General features: G+C 38.3%; 1 protein-coding gene across 6 annotated transcripts in view; it reads left to right on the forward strand.

Annotated features, from left to right (window-relative positions):
* Positions 1-20,143, forward strand: part of anks1b (ankyrin repeat and sterile alpha motif domain containing 1B) — a 197,569-nt gene that overhangs the window by 131,093 nt on the left and 46,333 nt on the right. For all 6 annotated transcript variants that reach the window (XM_051891015.1, XM_051891014.1, XM_051891013.1 and 3 more), the window contains 3 exons: positions 1,556-1,662; positions 10,046-10,144; positions 13,959-14,111. In XM_051891015.1, the coding sequence (XP_051746975.1) occupies positions 1,556-1,662; positions 10,046-10,144; positions 13,959-14,111 (359 nt within the window). The remainder of the gene's footprint in view (positions 1-1,555; positions 1,663-10,045; positions 10,145-13,958; positions 14,112-20,143) is intronic.

Consider the following 20,143-nt stretch of genomic DNA (forward strand, 5'->3'; position numbering starts at 1 on the left):
GCCTCTTCTCATTCTCGTCTCACCTCCTCTTCTTTTTGCCTCCTTTCCTTTTGCCTCTTCTCCCTCCTCCTCTCCCTTCTCTTTTTTGCCTCTCCTCTTGTCTCCACCCGTCTCCACTCCTTTAACCTCTCCTTTTATCTCCTCTCCTGTCATTTTTTCCTCTCATTTCACTCTTTTCCTATCCCTTTCTCTCTGTTAGCCTCTACTTTCACCTCCCCCATTCTCTCCTATCATCTGATTTTGCCTTTCCTCTCCTTTCACTTAATCTCTTACTTTTCTTGTCCTCTCCTCTTACCTCCTTTCCTTTCATCTTCTCTCCTTTTGTCTCTCCCCTCCTCCCACCTCCTCTCCGGTTCTTGCACATCTCCCCTCACCTGTCCTCTCACCTCCTCTTCTTCTTTCACCTCCTCTTCTATTTGACTCTCATCCCATCTTAACTTTCACCCTTCCTGTTGTCTCCTCACTTTTTCTTTCGCAGCCTCCACTTTACCTCTCCTCTCCTCCCTTCTTTCTCCTCCTCCTCTCTCTTTTTTGCCACCTCTATTGTTGCCTTTTGTCTAGCATGTTCTCCTTTCATCTCTTCTCACCATTACTCTCATCTCCTCTACTTTCACCTCTTGTGTCATCTCCTCTCCTCTTGTCTCATCTCCTCTCCTTGCCTCTCCCATACTTTTGCCTCGCCTCTCCTCTGCAGTGGTCCCTTGTTTTTCTGTCCACAGAAAGCCCGTTTGTGTTGCCATTCCACCAGTGCTCACAGACGCCCACAGAGTGTGTGTGTATGTATGTGTGTGTACGTGTGGGAGGGAGCAACAGCAGCTTCTGCACTCAGACAAAGAGGCTGGGGTTGATCTGATGGCTATTATCGGCAATGTGAGGTACAGCTAGTGGAAAGAAGGGAGGGAGAAAGAGAGACCAAGAGGGAGGGAGAGAGAGAGAGCGCACAGTGGCACAGGATGCAGAGGCATACAAATGAGTGTGGGAGTGCTGGAGAAACAGAATTCTACCAAGCAAGCTGCACGCTGTCATTCCTATCCTCTTTCACACGCTCGCTCCCTCCCGCACGCGCAAACGCACACATGCACATGCCTGCACTGTCCACACATTGAGACACAGGTTGAGCAGCACAGCGGCTGAAGGGGTGGTTGGTGATCGCGCATCTCTCGCCTTTCTTGTGGATGTAATTTGGAGCCTTCAGCATGCCTACCTCCACAGCCGGCGTACTTCTCCACCAGCACGGACCCTAACGCTCACTCTCCTGAGAGGACCCTCTTCTACTTTGCTCTCTCTTTCTGTTTTCTTCCCTTTCTCAACTGTTTTCTAAGCATTAGTTTCTTAGTTTCCTTGAAATCACTTTTCTACCTCCTTTTTCTCGCTCTTTCTGTCTCTCCCGTTTCCGCTCGCGTTCTCCGTCGCTTGTTGAGCATGGCGGGTTCGTTTGACAGTCACTTCGCGCGGAACATGATGTGGCAGTGCCAGCTCTCACAGCCGGACTGTCGCTGCTACCGGGTGGATGGCTACTCACTTCTCAAACGCCTCCCTCTGCACCCCTTGATAGGCCCCCGCTGCCCCGTCCAGTCCGTGGGACAGTGGTTGGACAACATCGGTCTGGTGCAGTACGAAAACCACCTGCTGTCTAATGGCTTCGACAACGTTCAGTTTATGGTGAGTGTCTCCTTCACACTTCCATCTCTGTTTTTCCCTACAGGCAGTTTTCTGAGCGTGTCTTTTTTTTCTTTTCATTAGTCATCAGTTGCTTCTTGTGGGTGGTGTGGGTTTGCATGTGTACTTGAATGTTTGTTGTTCTCTGTTTGTTCTCAGGTAAGCTGTTTTGTGATTATGTGAGATGTTCTGTACTTTGGTCCTCAGTGTCTTAAATTGTTGGTCTCCTGTTACATGATTGTTGGAAAATGCTCAGCATTGATTCTGTAGACTTTAAAGGTTATGAAGTCTATAGTATTTCCTTGGATTTTCTGACATTTAACATGTGAATTTATTGCCTGGCCTATATGTTTCTTGTCTGTACTCTCCTATCAGCACTTTGGGAACTTTGGAAAGCAAAGGGATTTAGTTTAGAAAATTGTAGAAGTTTTAGTAAGGGTGTTCAGTAAAAAGCCATATTATAGGAAAAATATCAATTATACATAAAAAAATAAACAAACATATATAAATTAAAATATATATGCTAAACAAAATATTATTAGAAATAGAAAAAATAACATAATACCTTATGTTGTACATATTGTTGTACATATTATATGGTAAATAGTCCTTTTGTTGTCAATGCAGAGCTGCATGGGTACTCATTGATACATTGCATTCCAACACGTGGTCGACGTCACACCTCTGACAATGCAGAAAACATGTCCACCGTGGGCGTGTTCAGATGCACGAATGTGTTAGCCTGGTGTGTGTTGGTGTGTGTTTGGAGGAGAGAGTGTTAAAGCAATCAGTGTTTAACCACCAAAACAATCATGGTTGTTTAGGAGCACCTGTAGAGATAAAGGGGCAAGTTGGAAGATGTTGTTTCCAGGAAGAGTCGATCAATACTGTCTGCACATTTATGATTACCAGTAAATTCTTCTGCAGAGAGAGATCACACTTTTGGTTTAAATGTAGCACAGAAGGCAGTATGGTCAACTTGCAAAAATCATACTAGGCTTATTCTAATAAACTATATGATGGTTAGTGCTGGTCTATGGGGTTGTTGGTTCTGGTCTATCTGATGGATCTGAATAGTGTGTTTAACTGCTTAAGCAGGTTAACTGGTAAGATTTTTTTATTATTATTATTGACCAAGCTGGTTGACCACCATGGTTGACCATCTGAAATCTTGCTAGTTGAGATAGTTAAGAAGCTTTGTGGGTTGCACAGCACACCACGATCCATGTTGTTGATCAGTTATGCTGTTTTTCTGCTAATCTGATGAACTGAAAGTGCACTAAAAACCACAAAAGTCAAGAGTGACCCATTAACTAATTTAATTAATATGTTTCTTTTGCACACACAGTGGTTGTTGTAAATCAAACACTACACTGCAAAAATCACTTTCTTAATCAGTATATTTTTGTCTTGTTTTACTATAGAAATGTGTAAATACGCTTAAAACAACAAATTTACTTGAGAATCAATCTTGCATTATTTATGATTGATATTAAGGCTTGTTTTCAGATAATATATTCTGAATTGTTCATACTTTATGCATTGGCAAATTGTTTTCTTTGTTCTAAGCATAAATATAACAAAAAAAAATAATATTTGCCTGAGGGGAAAAGAAAACTTTCAGAGACTATATCTTTAGTTAAGTCTAAGACTGGAAAACATGACACAAATACTGATTAAGGGAATGCTTTTTTTTTTTTTGTAGTGTACCGTATTTAGACCATTAGAACACAATGTGAACTTAACTTACTATTATAAAAATAGTTTTCTATTTTATGTTTCTAGAAGGATGTCTTTGAGCAGATGCAGTGAGTCATTGTAATCTGTTTTGTTCTTGTGTATGGCTCTACACTTTAAGACTTCTGATTTATTTGTTGCAGACTATGGCTCTATAAGGAAACAATTTCATAACTACTGCTTTGCCAAAAGGATCTGTTGCTTTTCAGAAGAATGTCTCCATCCTAAATGGCTGTCATAGTGCAGATAGCAGTGAGATTGTTACTAAAACAGGTGGTGTTCACAGGTGAGCCACAGACTCATGGGAACTGTAGTCCACATACAGGCTTAAACTGCACTGATGTATAATGGAGCTGTGACTAAATCCTATACATTGTGTGACTGAATCGAATGCTTGTGCATATGTTTGTGTGTAATGAGTCGTTTTGCAAGTGTTTAGTTGCTCATGCTGATTACCCTCCCCCAGCTCTGACCTGCATCCATTCCTGTGGTTGCCGAGGCAACAGAAAGAAAGGAAAGGAATAGAGTATTTTAGCTATAGAATTTTTTTTTTTTTTTTAAATGTGCATTTCCTTTCCAACTGTTGTCAAGGAAATGGATTACGCGGTTTCCCTGCAGAGCATTTTTAATAGGGTGTTAAAAACCTCCCGAAGCCACTGGTGATTTGTCAGCACCTATCATAATGCCAGCATTGACAGCTTTACCTGCTAGCAATACAAAATACTGAACGTGACCTTATCTGACAGGTAAAACATTCAAAACTCTATTTATAAACATGCTCACAGTGGTTCTCATTAATTAATAATTGTGTACAAGGTACATTTATACAAAAAGGTTTTCCTGCAAAAGTTCAGTTGGATTCATAAGAGGTGCATAGCATTAAATTGCTCTCATTGTAATATTGATGGATCTCAGTTATTCTAAGAATGAAGCACTGTGTGTGCCTGTAGTAAGTAATTAGCATAATACACACCCACCTATCTCTATATAAGGGGTTTCTGCACAACTTCTCTTGTACAGATGCAAACATTGAGAGAAAAATGCCACACTCTCACGAAAATTATGCTCTTTAAGGATGTTTAATTGAGTAAATACCTTTTATATAGTCTTAGGTTACGCATAATTGCGCTTCAAACCTTCATTAGCCAGCTGTGTATTTTCTATACAGAACATTCAGTCTTGGAATAGAGCTGCAATGCACATTTTTAAGACTATGAAATAAGTAAAGTATTATATACATATAATCAGACATAACATTATGACCACTGACAGGTGAATAACACTGATTATCTCTTCATCACGGCACCTGTTAGTGGGTGGGATATATTGGGCAGCAAGTAAACATTTTGTCCTCAAAGTTGATGTGTTAGAAGCAGAAAAAATGGGCAAGCGTGAGGATTTGAGCGAGTTTGACAAGGGCCAAATTGTGATGGCTGGACGACTGGGTCAGAACATCTCCAAAACTGCAGCTCTTGTGGGGTGTTCCCAGTCTGCAGTGGTCAGTATGTATCAGAAGTGGTCCAAGGAAGGAACAGCGATAAACTGGCGTCATGAGCGGCCAAGGCTCATTGATGCACGTGGGGAGTGAAGGGTGGCTTGTGTGGTCCGATCCAACAGACGAGCTACTGTAGCTTAAATTGCTCAAGAAGTTAATGCTGGTTCTGATAGAAAGGTGTTGTGTATGGGGCTGCATAGCCGCAGACCAGTCAAGGTGCCCATGCTGACCCCTGTCCACCGCCGAAAGCGCCAACAGTGGGCATGTGAGCATCATAACTGGACCACGGAGCAAAGGAAAAAGGTGACCTGGTCTGATGAATCACGTTTTGTTTTACATCATGTGGATGACGATGTTCTGCTGGGAAACCTTGGGTCCTGCCATCCATGTGGATGTTACTTTGACACGTACCACCTACCTATGCATTGTTGCAGACCATGTACACCCTTTCATGGAAACAGTATTGCCTGGTGGCTGTGGCCTCTTTCAGCAGGATAATGCACCCTGCCACAAAGCAAAAATGGTTCAGGAATGGTTTGAAGAGCACAACAACAAGTTTGAGGTGTTGACTTGGCCTCCAAATTCCCCAGATCTCAATCCAATCGAGCATCTGTGAATTGTGCTGAACAAACAATAACAAACAAACCATAATAATAATAAAAATTAATCCAAGGAGCAATAATAAACACTAAAGAATGTCAAGCAAATATTTAACCCAATGCTACAAGCAAAAAATTACATTAAATCTGCGTTTAAAGCTTGAAGTTCATTGCTTCAGCATGATGGCCAAACCTTCCAGAGGACGGATGCCATCACAGGAATAAATCAAATTTTAAAGTATGTTAATAAAAAACATTTTAAATTGTAAGATATTGCTGCTATTTAACTGCTATTTTTTTCCCAAAAAAAAAAAAAAAAAAATGCAGCCTAGGGGAGCATAAGAGACTTTTTTCAGAAACATTACAAAATCTTAATCTGAATGGTAGTGTATGTATATATTTTTTCTTAAATATTAAAATTTGCTTTTCTTGAGTCAACCTAAAAATATTCAAAAATCGTATTGACCCAGTGATCCTGTGGAAACTGTTTTATAAAAAATGAATCCTCCTCAAATTTACAAAGGCAGTGATCTAGGAAGTCTAGTAAAGACATTAGTGATGAAAAAAATAATAATACATTTCCTGAACAATTGTCCCATCTGCCATTGGCCCTGTCGCAAATGAAACTCTAAGCCCTTGCGAACTTCCTCCGAGTCCATACTTTTGTGACGTATTGCCACTTTGGGTGCTCGTGAGCTCCCTTCTGAAACCTAAAATGACAAATGTCCCTACGGTTTTGTGGACTTAACAGACACGCACACGTCCCGGACATTGTAATCCACAATACCGCAAGTGCATATGAAGTTGGGACAGGGCCATTAGTCAGTCAAACATATAGTCCCACCCCAAACTCCCATCATTGGTTGAGCCAGTGTTGTCTCTGCACATTAAACTGATAAAAATGTTTTAACATAAAAAATACACTCATCACCTTGTTTTAGTCCAGTCAGCAGTTCATTACTATGTAATTTTATTCCTCTAGCTAAAGCATCTCCTCCGGATGAATGGGACATCTGGATGAACCACAAAGACACACACTCCCTCTGCCTCTGGTCTCTGTAGGACGGAGCTTCTGAAAGGCCTTCAGATACAATTAATATTAGATGGAGGTCTGCTGCTTCTCTCTGATGTGCTAGGCTTGTAAAGTTTCTCTGAATGTTATTGCTTTTCTTTTTCTTCAAATAAAGTTGATATAAAAGACAAACTGCAGTGCGTAGTCGCCGAGTTCCCTCGGTATTTGGAAGAGCATGAATACAGCGCTGTCCTGAAACATTTAGCTGGAATCAATGTGTCATTTTAAAAGTAAAAATTTAAACTGCGCACTCAGTCTGAAAGAGCTAGGCAACAGCGTTTCCTGAGAGAGAGAGAGTTAAGTGCCAGAGAGATGATAGTGGTACCTCACTTCAGGACTTCTGGGAGTTTTGAGATGAACAATTTAGCGTCATTGTGCGGGTCATTTATCTTACTCTGAACTTTGAGGGTTTGAGATGGTGTATGTTTCTTTTGTGTGCTGTTGTATCCTTCACACTGGTTGGATAATAATATATATTTTGATATTAAAGAAATTTTCTCCACCCCTGAGGAAGAATTTGTTTTATTGTAAATGACATTTTTTGGAGGATATTTGGTGGATGTCACTGTGCGATGTCTCTGTGCGAGTCATTGTCATTGACTGGTTGAGGAGAATGGTGTGGCAGTTTATCACAAGTAAATACATGTTTATTTTAAGGAAATATTAAGTTGTATTACTGTACATTACACAGTTTTCCATTTCCTGTTTTTCTGGTCATTTAAAGGGGTAGTTTATACAAAAAGGAAAATTGTATCAACATGTTGTTCCCAACCTCTATGTCTTTAGCCACGTTTCCACCAGGAACTTTCCACAGGAACTAGGGACATTTGGGGTGGTACTCGGTGTGTTTCAACCGCAGGGACCAGGGTCTAAATGAAGTTTGGGGTAAAAATTTTCCCCTCAGAAATTCCCTGCTCACGAGGTAGTACTTTTTCAAAGTTCAGGAACTTTTGGGGGTGGGACTTAGGCGCTGAACATGCTGATTGGTTGACTCCACGCAGCATTTCATTTCAACCACCATTTTGTTGCGGTGCATGGAGTAAGAGTTGTTTGCTATTCGAATCAACAATGGAGTTTAAAAAATACGACCGATGGACTGACGACAAGGTTCAGGCTTTAATACGCTTATATGTGGAGGACGAATTGTTCATACAATGAAAGTCAATGTGGTCCAATGTTGTTTTAGCCCCCAGTCACTTTCATTATATGGACAAAAACATTTCTTTATAATATCTCCTTTTCTGTTGCATAGAATAATGAAAGTCATATACAGTAGGTTGAGTAATGAGGGTGAGTAAATGATGGCAGTATTTCTGGGTGAACTATCCCTTATTTTGTGATGGATTACTTGCACAACTACTTCTGTTCAGTGTTCAGGCATTTCTGGTAGGAACATTCAGCACATCTGCATTCACACAGTCACTCAGTTACTCATTATTTCTAGTTTTTAGCGCTATAAGTTGATTAAAACAATTAATCATGTTTTTACTTGTCCCAAATTTTGAATTCCTATAAAAAAGTTAATATATATATTTTCTTTCCAAGTGTAGTGGAGTTATCTCCTGAATATTAAATAAAATACTGTATATTTCCCCACTAACCCGAAGCGCTGCACTGCTGATCTTCTCATTAATGGTGTTTTTCACTCATTGATCTTATTTCATAACTGTTGAGCTTCCATTCATTAATTCATTTAAGGCAGCACAAAGAGAAGTGCTTTTCTAAAGCGTAAAAAAAACACTGTGAAACAGTGAATGCATTGTTTTAAAGATAGTTAAGGATGTTAAACATTTCATTCATCTGAAACTGTAACATTTTGGCAGCACTTTTACTTTTACACATATATGCCGAAAATAATTCACTGTACCACACTACTCGTATCTCTGCAGTATGCTTTATGTATTCTGTGCAGTTTCCAAATTGGCATTATGCATTGAATACTCAGATGGCCTATATTGCATTTGCCAAATGAAATACTGTTTCCCAAAATGCTATGGACTTAACTAGACCTTTGTATTGCAAATGAACTGGAATTATCAGGTGTAATTTTAAATAATTTTCTTGTCCCATTATTTGATCAAACTGCTAAGAGTTAAGATATTTTTTACATAAGCTTGGATTAAACATGTATTAATTTCCAAGATGATAACTTAATGTCGCTTGCTGAATTAAACATGCGGTTTAATATGACAGCAATGAAGGATAATAGACTTACGACATTTATCTTTGCATACTGTGCTATTTATAAAATAGCAGGCAGTATACAGTATGCTGTAAGCAGTGAGCTTTCAGCAGGTCTGTGCTGTGATTGATTAGTAATGTCTTGGGACACCTGCAATCAATCTAAATCTACTCGGCGTGCCATTACTCTGGTCTGGATTGTATTGCTTTGAATGGAGCAGATGCTGGTGCTCAGAGGTGATTTCATCAGCGATAAATTATACTTGAGTTGGATCACCAAGGTTATCCAGCTTTGTAAAGTGATACAGACACATCTTAGCCTGCATTATCTGTCTGCATGTTTTCATACACCTTGTATTTCCATGTATATCTTTGTGTGTGTGTTTCCTGTTTAGGAAGATGGGTGAATCACATGGGGGAATTGAGATACTATTAATTCTATAATAGGGAAGCTGTGTGCGTGTGTTTGTTTGTGTGTTAGGAATAGTGTGTATTTTCAGATCTCTGTCCCTGTTGGATAGGAGGTTGATTGGTCTGATTGGAGTTAGTGAAAGGTCATTAAAGGTGAAACTCAGCATGAAACAGCAGTTGCTTAATAGCGCTCTGTGTGTATTTGCACGTGTGTGCGTGTGTGTGTGACAGCATGTGTTTCTTGCACCTGTGCACATCAAGTTGGGGATTGTTGATTTGAATACTGTTTGATGGCTTTATGGATCTCCTGATTGGGTTGTTCGTGCAAACTGAAGAGGGCAATTTTTTTCATTAGAGAAAATTGCAGCTTATGCCTTATTTATGTGTCCATGTAAACTAGAAGGGATCTGCCTAAGCAGCATAAAAATAATAATAAAATAATTATTATACTATTTTTAATTATTATTATTATTATTATTATTATTATTATTAATAGTATTTATTTATTTATTTATTTGTTTTTGTTACTACAACACATTGTTGCAGTGCACATTTATATTAATACAAATAATCTTATTTTTTACAGCAGGGCAGTAATGTGATGTAATAATAATAATTATAATTATTATTACTATTATCTTTATTTGTTTTCATTACTACTTCAACGTTATTGTTGCAATGACCTTTATAGTAAAACAAATGACCTTTTTTACTGTGTAGTATTGTATAGTATTATTAATAATAATATTAATATTAACAATTATTTTTATTGTTGTATTTGTTTGGTTTGTTACTACTACAACATGTTGCAGTGAACCTTATAGTAATTCAAATTATTTGATTTCTTACTCTTTTTATTTATTTATTTATTTTTATTTTTTTGTACTGCAGGGCAGTAATGTCGTGGAGGACCAGGACCTGCTGGAGATCGGGATTTTAAACTCCGCCCACAGACAGCGACTTCTTCAGGCTATTCGCCTGCTGCCCAGGGTGAGTACAGACATCAGGGACCCCTAGGGCTCTCACAGGGTGCTTCCAGCTCCAAAAATATTTAAAGGGGGGGTATCACACACAGTTTCTGCCAATCTCATGTTAATCTTGAGGACCTATAGAATAGTATAGCATCCTTCATATCTCCGAAAAGTCTTTAGTTTTATCATATTTATAAAAGATACATACACTGTACCGAGTCTTTCCGAAAACAGCCGAGTGCCTGGAGGCGTGTCCTGTGAGCGGAGCTAAAGAGTCACGAGAACGCATAGCTTTTGTGTAGAGATCGTGTGAAAGCTATCAATGGTCAGCTAAACAACTGTATTTAAACTTATACAATACATCATTGCATTATCCCTGGATAACTTTTGAATCACTATAATGAATATAGCGTATAGTGAATGATGAATAATGAATTTATGTATTCACTACGTTCGTGTTGTTTACATTATATGCACTTAGCTGCCTATTGCCAACAAAACAGACATTTGAAGCAGTTTTACTCACCACCTGCGGTTCTGACTCATGACCGGATCATTATCGCTGTGACCGCTCCATCTTTCAGTTTCAAACGATCCGTAAATCCAGCGTAGAACTGGGCCTTGTTTATAAAACCATAAGCGCCGATCCTGAGGGCTCGAGCAGCCACGGAAAAACACGAGATATTCTCCATTCATTTTAACCAATAAAAAAGTGATTGCAACTATCAGTTTCTATGGTTGTTTAAATAACAAGTAAGGTAGTTGGGAAGTAAGGTTATCTTTCCCTCACAAACAAAAGCACACTTCTTTGATTTTGTGGTCTAAAAACAAAGTGACAAATCTTTCTCGAGCAAGTCCTGTGCAGCGTTGCCGATGACTTCCGTAAACCTGAACGAAGCACGTTGATGGGCATGCTCTTGCTCTCTCGCTCTGGTCTCTTCCGGGTGAAGTGCCCGTACAAGGAATTCCGACCTTTCTGATGTCACACAGGCACATAGTCGAAAAAAGATCCTGAAATTTAAGAGGATTTGGAAGAGTATTTTTGGCGCAGAAATACTCCATCATACGTCCAACTCGTGTTTTGAAACTTTGGCCATGTTTAGCATGAGAATTCAACTCTTTAACAGTGTAAATAAGTCAGAATGCATGAAATAGCATTATACCCCCCCTTTAACAATGTTAACAGTGCATTCAGAACCAAATTTTTTTGTTTTATTGTATATCCCCTTAACGTTCACACTTCGATCCAAACCTCTAGGATTTTCTTTATTATGTAATGGAGAATTTTAAGCAATGTTTACAAGGGTTAGTTCACCCCAAACTGAAATTTCTGTCATTAATTACTCACCCTCATGTCGCTCCACACCCGTAAGACCTTCATTCATCTTTGGAACGCAAATTAAGATATTTTTGATGAAATCTGAGAGGTTTCTTATCCCCCATAGAAAGCAACAAATTTACCACATTCAAGGTCCAGAAAAGTAGTAAAGACATCGTTAAAATAGTCAACGTGACCACAGTGGTTCAACCTTAATGTTATGAAGCGATGAGAATACTTATAAAATAATGACTTTATTCAACAATTTCCTCTCTACCCTGTCATTCTCCTACACAGTTTACGTTAAAGACACAATTGCAGAGCTTCCGTGTTCTACGTCAGAACGCAGACTCTGTATTGGTTGGTTCCAGCGTCAGCATCACACGTATGCGTCGCGCTGCTCACATGAACAGCGTCAGCCAATACTGAGCCGGCCTTTGGACATTAAAAAAACAGAAGATCTGCGCTGGGTTCACTGCGTCAACTGCGTAGGAGACTGACAGGGAAAAGGAAAAATTGTTGAATAAAGTCGTTATTTTTATTTTGTTTTTGCGCACAAGAAGTATTCTCGTCGCTTCATAACATTAAGGTTGAACCACTGTAGTCACGTTGACTATTTTAACAATGTCTTTACTACTTCTTTAGACCTTGAATGTGGTAATTCTGTTGCTTTCCATGGGAGATAAAAAAAACCTCTTGGGTTTCATAAAAAAATATCTTAATTTGTGTTCCGAAGATGAACGAAGGTCTTACGGGTTTGGAACAACATGAGGTGGAGTAATTAAAACAGAAATGTCATTTTTGGATGAACTAACCTTTTAACATACAATGACAGTGGATGTAAAGCTCCAAAAATGATATACTTGGACTTCATTCTCTTATTGCAAATGTAATGGGTCACTTGTAAAAGGTTGATGTGTTACGGTCAGGCAATCCTGATGGGAGGAACACTGAGTTCAGTGACTTACACAAAGACACTGAACTGTAGAGCATTGTAATGAATTCACTCATTTTTTATGCAGCCATTTTTCATCCCCAAAAGAACCTTCCAGTGAACAGTTCTTAAATGAATCATTTTTCTTAGTGTGAAGAACATTTTAAAAAACTAAAGAACCTTTTCCCACTATAAAGAAACTTCTGTGCAGTGGAAAGGTTCCATGGAAGATTCTTCATGGAACCATAGTTGCCAATAAAGAACCTTTTAGCTGTGCGAAACACATGCTGACCATTGAAATTCTGTATGTGATGCATGTGCGTGTCATGGATTTCATTACTAAATGAGGTTTCATGGTATCCACATTTATCACACATACACATCCCAGAGTGCACCCGCCCCCCAAGAGTACTCAATTTAAGACGCCTTCTAGAGTAATCCAGCAAAGCCTCTGGTATTGCCATATAAGAGTGTGTGTGTATGTGCAGTGGACTTGACATCAAATAAATCTCACTTGTGTCCCAAACAACCTTGCACTCCCTTTCTCCTTCACAATCTCTGAAAGGACACCGCAGAGGGGAATGGCTGTGTGTTCTGATAAGATAGAAAGGACACGCATGTACGTGCACACACACTAATGTGCAAAGCTGCTTTTGTTCAAACAGATGTGAAAACCTCAAGCATGAGCGGAGAGGGGTGAGTTTAAAGGGATAGTTCACCCAAAAATCATCATGTTGTTTCAAACTTTATTTCCTCAGTGGAACACAAAAGAAGATGATTTAAATAATGTTCTGGCTGCTCTTTTCCATATAAGAAAAGTGAATGCTAATCCGGGCTCCAAAAAACACCATGAAATTGCTCTATACGACTTGTACACTATATACAATACATCTTCTGAAGACATGTAATAGCTTTGTATGAAGAAAAGACTCAATTTAAGTCGCTATTCGCTATAATTTTCCACAAATACTGATACCTTTATGGTGCTTGTTTTGTTATTTTCGAGCTCAACGGACCGAATCCCCATCAAGCTGAATTATATGGAAAAGTAAAGGATGGCAGAAGTTTCATTTTTGGGTTCAGAATGAAAATAATTTCTTTAAAAAGAAGTTGAATTTAAGATTAAGGACAGGAAATGGTATGTGTGTGAAAGAGAGAGATATGAGAGCTCACTGTGAAAAGAGAAAACTTTTCATCTGCAGTCAGCGCTTTCAAACTCTGCTTTAGCTGATAGCTTCTCTGCATTTACATTTATGCATTTGGCAGATGCTTTTATCCAAAGCCTTTTGCGGTGTATTCAATACATGTTCTTTTTATCAGTAAATATGGGTATGCTTTCCTGGGAATAAAACACACAATTTTTTGTTTTGTTAGCTTGTCTCTCCCTTATTTATCTGCAAGACCAGCACCAAACCAATGTGGACCACAGTTGAAATTCACATTAGTACTCCAAGCAGGTGTTTCCAGCACAGAATAACAACATTTCCTGTTATTGGACCTTTTTATGCATAAGGCAAACTGTGTCCAGCCTCTGGTTTCGTTGCTGATATGGTTGTTTAACGGGTTGTTTTCGTGTTTAAGGTGCGACCCATTGGTTACGATGGAAATAACCCCACCTCAGTGGCCGAATGGCTGGAGTCTCTGGAGCTGGGAGACTACACCAAATCTTTCCTCATCAATGGCTACACATCCATGGAGCTGGTCAAGAAGATCTGGGAGATCGAGCTCATCAACGTAAGTCCTGCTTTCCTCACTTCCTGTCTGTTGCCAAGTTCTGACCACATTCATTATTTGTCTTTGGCTCTTAAAAATATGTACAGGGTCCCCACAGTCAAGGAAAAGCTGGAAAAATAGGGAAGAAAGAGAGATTTCCAGACCTAGAAAAGTAATGGAATTTGTAAATAAATATTAATATAATATATAAAATAATATGTGACCCTGGACCACCAGTCGCATGGGTATATTTGTAGCAATAGCCAAAAATACATTGTATGGGTCAAAATTATCAATTTATTTTTCTTTTATGCCAAAGATCATGTTCCATGAAGATATTTTTTAAATTTCATACCGTAAATATATCAAAAAATTATTTTTGTGAGTGGATATACATTGCTAAGGACTTCATTTGGACAACTTTAAAGGTGATTTTCTCAATATTTAGATTTTTTTGCACCCTCAGATTCCAGATTTTCAAATAGTTGTATCTCGGCCAAATACTGTCTTATCTTAACAAACCACACATCAATGGAAAGCTTATTTTCTCAAAGAATTTACCCTCATGACTGGTTTTGTGGTCCAGGGTCACATATAATATGGAAATTCATCGATTAAAGGATGTGAGAACCCTGTATGAACACACACTGTTTAGCCGTGCGCTTTGTTATTATGTGAGTGCTGTTGGAATGAAGCTGTCTCTTGAAACAAGATTTGCTGAAGGACCTTTGAAATGACAACCAGAGGTTGAGAGGCATCATACTGAATCATTCTGACGTCCTATTGGCCGATTTGTCGTAATAGAGTTTCGGTTGGCTCTGAATGTTGCCCGTAATTGTATTTGTTTGATAAACAATCCTGTCCGATCTGTCTTGCTTTCGACTGCAGCGAAACCACAGCTATAATGGTAGCATCTCTGGTATGACACTGAACAGTAGAAATTTCAGTATAACTGGATCTGTTTGTGAAATTTTATAAATGTAGTCTGCACATTTGGGAAATATTTCTGCAGGAGAACATAGTAAATATCCGCACACTCATATTAAAGTCACCAAAATGAAGGCATTTTTTTTTTTTACCTACAATTGTATTATTCCTTCAGTCGTTATTCCTGCAGCCCACGTGTGTAAAACGGACATTTTTTCTCTGTGTTTGATAAAGACTAAATGGCATGTTTGATGACAGTGAGATCTCGTGACATGTTGCTTTAACAGATTTGGTGTTAAATGACTCTAATTACAGCCTCACGTATGCTAATTTCACTCACTTTTCAGCCGAGAGAGAGAAAAAGAGAAACAGAGAGGAGGGAGTAAATTATATAATAATGTGGGATGTGATTTCTTCAGTTCTTGAAAACACACACACACACACACACACACTCGCTGTGGAAAGTAACTAGAATGCTGCAGTGGTAATAAACACATGGTATGTCCACAAGAGGGAGCCAGAGTAAGGAAAAATTGTGTTTTTATATGTTTGAATGAGTAAATGTAGCTAAAGATTGCTGTTGGAGGTGATCTGATTGTTTTCGCAAATGTGTGTGGTGACCATGTGTCTGTGGTAAAACACACTACTACAGTATGTGTGTGTGCTTTGTTAACATTGTCATTCCCTCAGGCTCAGTGTTTAATTAATACACAAAGCTTTAATAAAACTGATGTAGGCGGAAAGTTTGCTTTAAAAACACCACTGTGCACATAGGAAGCTTTACACGTTATGAATGTTGTATGGCGAATAAATGTCCAAAAACTCTATCAAAAATCATTTTCACACCCTCATGTTGTTCAAATCCTATTTTATTCTTTTTTGGAACGCCAAAGGAGAATTTTAAAAGAATGTTCACTCTCGTCTCTTCCATATATGGACGTGGATGGGGACTGCAGCTGTCAAGCTCAAAAATGGACAAAAAATACCCATAACGTTTTCATAGAAGTAATCCATATGAATTGTACAGTATATTCCAAGTGTTCTGAAGACATATGATAGGTTTATGTAATAATAAACTCAAATAAAAATTAACAAATAATCTTTTTTTTTTTCTTTTTTTTTTTTTCAGAATTTATTAACTAAAATTAAAACTATTAACAATCCTTTTTTGTTAGTTAGTATAAAGAAATATAAAATTAAATAATTAAATATAATTAAATAAAAAATATAATATAATAGATGAAAAAAAAATTAAAATTACCAACTCAATTAAAATAAGTTGAAGTACTAAAATTACTAAAATTAAAATAAAAATAAATTGAAGCTAAATAGAAATATTTTTTAAATATTTGTCCATTTTATTAAAAAAAGCGGATAAAATTACGAAAATAAAGTAAATAATAATAATAATAAGAGTATATAAATACTAATGCTAAATTAACACTGTTCTGCACGTGATTGGTCCTGTCATATTGATGTCAAATCTATGAATGAAAGTAGACCGTGGTAAACACATTTACAAACCATAATAATTCTTCAAAATTGTTTCAATATAAGCTATTTTCATAAAACTTGGTATAGCTCAAAAATCACATGGGCCACTTTTCAGATACTTTTGAATAACCTGAAACCCTATTCACTTCAGTGGAAGCACATACTGCAAAATTTCATTGAAAGAAAGTCATAAGTGTTTGAAACGACATGAGTGTGAGTAACTGATGACAAATCATTAGTTTTTGGATGAACCATCCCAGAGAGCAATCTTCTTTGAATTTGTGTGTGTGTGTGTGTGTGTGTGTGTGTGTTCACGTTCACGGAATGGGACATTCTGAACTTCCTCTAATGAGCCTCGATTCAGACAGATCACAGAGCGCCTCTGTCTCCCGGGTCGCTGTCCTGAACTCTCTGCTGTAAATGAGACTGAGAGAGACTCTCAGAGTGAAAGAGAAGACACTTTATGCAGTGTAGTACACGGCACTGGCCTCGTCTGAAGCCAAGAAGAGCAAGGGAGAGAAAGTGACTGGGGGAAACAGGACAGAATGCTGCCTTGTTTTTGTCTTTCCTAGAGAATGCCACCCTTAAAATGAAACATGGTGACCGATAGCAGAGCAGTAGCAGTTTGGTTCAGAGATTGAGGAGCGATAGTATTAAGAGAGAAAGAGGGCAATGGGAGAGAGAAATAGCATCTGCGGAGTGGTCCAGATTAAATCAGCTCATAAACGCTCAGGGCAACAGATGCCAAGGCTACTGGACAAGACAGTGACAAGATGTGTGTGTAATTGCTGTCCACAAACACAATCACACTGTGGTGTTATAAGGTCAAAGTTCATTTTGTATCAAATTGTGAAGGTATATTATAGGTCAAAAGTGTGAGGCAGCCATTACTCCAGTCTTGGTGCTCAAGAAAGATTTATTGTTATCATCAATGTTGAAAACAGCTGTGCAGCCTATTATTTTTGTGGCAACTGTGATAATTTTTCAGGATTCTTCTAGATAGTTTAAAAGCCTTTACTTAAAATAGGAATCTTTTGCAACAATCTGAAAGACTTTACTTGATCAATTTGCTGAATAAAAGTATTCATGTAAAAAAAAAAAAAAAAATCTTACTGACCCCAAACTTTTGAGTACTATACATACACACACACACACACACACACACACACACACACACACACACACACACACACTGTATTTATCATACCACTATATGTTTATCTGCTTTCTGTCTGTTGTATTTCAGAGATTCAGTGAGAGTATCATTTAAACCAAGGCAAATATAATTGATGATTCAATATGTCACCTGAATCAGCTTGATCTTGCCCTTGGATTGCCTGAGATCAGTCCATCGTTCCTTTTGTTCCCTCTTCCCTGCCTATTCTTTATAAAACTTGGTGAATGCCATGAATGTTTGCAGGTGTTTCTTAAGCTGTAATACACCTTCTGTTCACTAGATGGCTCCATCACTCTTTATTTTGGCCAGTGAACTATGATGTACAATTCAAAATTAAAATATTTATTGGTATGATAAAGGTTTTCCAAAGTATTGATAATACTATATATACTGTAAATATATTATGTACTAAATATTATATGGAAACAATAGAAGTATCTATGTTTAGTGATTTGAGACATATTACACATTACATAATTTTAAACATCTATGTGAATTGTTTGTCACTTTCACACCAGCTTTCAGTTTTGTTCTGTTTTTAATCACACATTTATTTCACATGAACATCACAAGAACTATATGTGCTTTTAGCTTGCAGAAATGATCATTTAACATGTGAAAAATTGGGCAAAACAGACCGTTGCTGTTGTGAATGTTAAGAAATGACAAAATTATGATTTTGAACAGTTTTGACAGTTTTTTGCCTCCCAAAGAAGAAGCAGAGTAATTCTGCGTGAACACGCAGAGACACTAACGTAAAGCAAACAGCCTCATTAAACAAAAGCTGCTGATGTTTGTGTTTTGTATGTTTCTTGTATGTCTCAACAGCGTCATTCCATGCGTGTAAGAGCCTGCGTGTGTGTGTGATCACACTATTAGAGAGCAGTAGACTTGCGTGCGTGTGTCCGGCCTCAGGGTTACCACAGGCATTCATCTGATAATATTCAAAACAGGGCGCAACATGTCTGCATTCCCCAGAAGCTCTATGATTGCTCTCTCTCTCTCTCACACACACACATGCAAACATTATGCTTAACATTACTTTTTTATTTATGTGTTGTGACCACACTCTAAAAGGGAAAATTTTGTCATGAAAATGACTGACTTCAGTCATTATTTATTATAATTATTGATTTTTATCGTCTCTTAGTTGTAGTTCAAACATCATGATCTTAATCCTCAAACAAAATGCATCCAAATCAAAAGTATAAAAACCAAATGGAGCATTTGGAGGCTTATGACCGAGCGGCTGTAAGTCTGTGGCTTTTTAAAGTGCACTCATTTTGCGATAAAACTATTTTTATTATTATTTTTTTTATCCAAAAAATGTCTGGTTTGAGCTGTGGTAGTTTTCTGTTGGAAGGTGAATAAGTTCAGCCTCCATCAGTTTACACGAATGGTTTTGGGTACAAGACAGAAATGTACTGTATAAAATGCTTTATATGACATTATACGGTATGTATTTTTAGCGCAGTTCTGATTATTACCATTGCGTATAATGTATTTAAATAGCACTTGTTCTTTCACGCCACATGTTGTGCCAAGTTGTGTTTCCCGGCAGCTGCTGGTTTTCTGGTTTATGTTAGCCGTGCTCGGGTCGTGTTGGTAGGCGGTCAGAAGTCATTTAGCTCGTAATAATAGTTTAGCTCGTTTTTTTGACAACTGTTACCCAGTTGCCATGACTGCTAGCGGTAGTTACCATAGAGACAGCTTGCGTGAAGTACGGATGATTCAAAACTGACGTGTTTGTGTGTGAGTAAGTGTGTAAGGGCATGTATCCTTTAAGTGTGCGTGGTCCAACACTTGCGATTCACAGACTGTGTATGTGTGTGTGTTATAATGAGTTTTCATGTCCTTTGTGTTGCATTCCTGTTTTCATTACTTCCTGTCACCTTTCCAAATGCACAGATTGCAAATTGTCTTTTCTTACACTAGCAGATGGCTACTGCCTTCGTTAACACAGCAGGCCCATCAAACACACACACAGTCTCCCCCTTTTTTTACCGTCTATCTGTTCTTTGCTTTTGGCACCCGTATTACACTCCCTCACACCTTAACGATGACAAAACATTTGCTTTAATACCAAAAGACACATTGAGGACTGTTCTGTATATGTAAGTGTGTTTGTGCTGTATATGTACAAGCGTGGGTGGGTAGGCCTGTGGGTTCATGTGTTGAATTGACGCATACTGACACACATTTTTGGCACATGACCATGCGTGTGTTGTTCTCGGGGTGGGGGTGAGCTGAGATTATTCCCCTAGTACAGATCCTGCTGATGGGTATCAAGATGATCCAGTGGCCCCAGCAGCCCGTGAGAGGGCTGTTTCTTAAGGACGGTCACCAAGCGCACTCATAAAAATAGATTAAGCATGACGTTTATGGAGGAGGCTTGGGTTTCAAACAGTAAAATGTATTTATTACACGGCTCAGTGGAATACTGGATTCTGATTGG

Source organism: Ctenopharyngodon idella, chromosome 4 (genome assembly GCF_019924925.1).
Source record: "Ctenopharyngodon idella isolate HZGC_01 chromosome 4, HZGC01, whole genome shotgun sequence".
In the NCBI taxonomy this organism is placed as follows: Eukaryota; Metazoa; Chordata; class Actinopteri; order Cypriniformes; family Xenocyprididae; genus Ctenopharyngodon; species Ctenopharyngodon idella.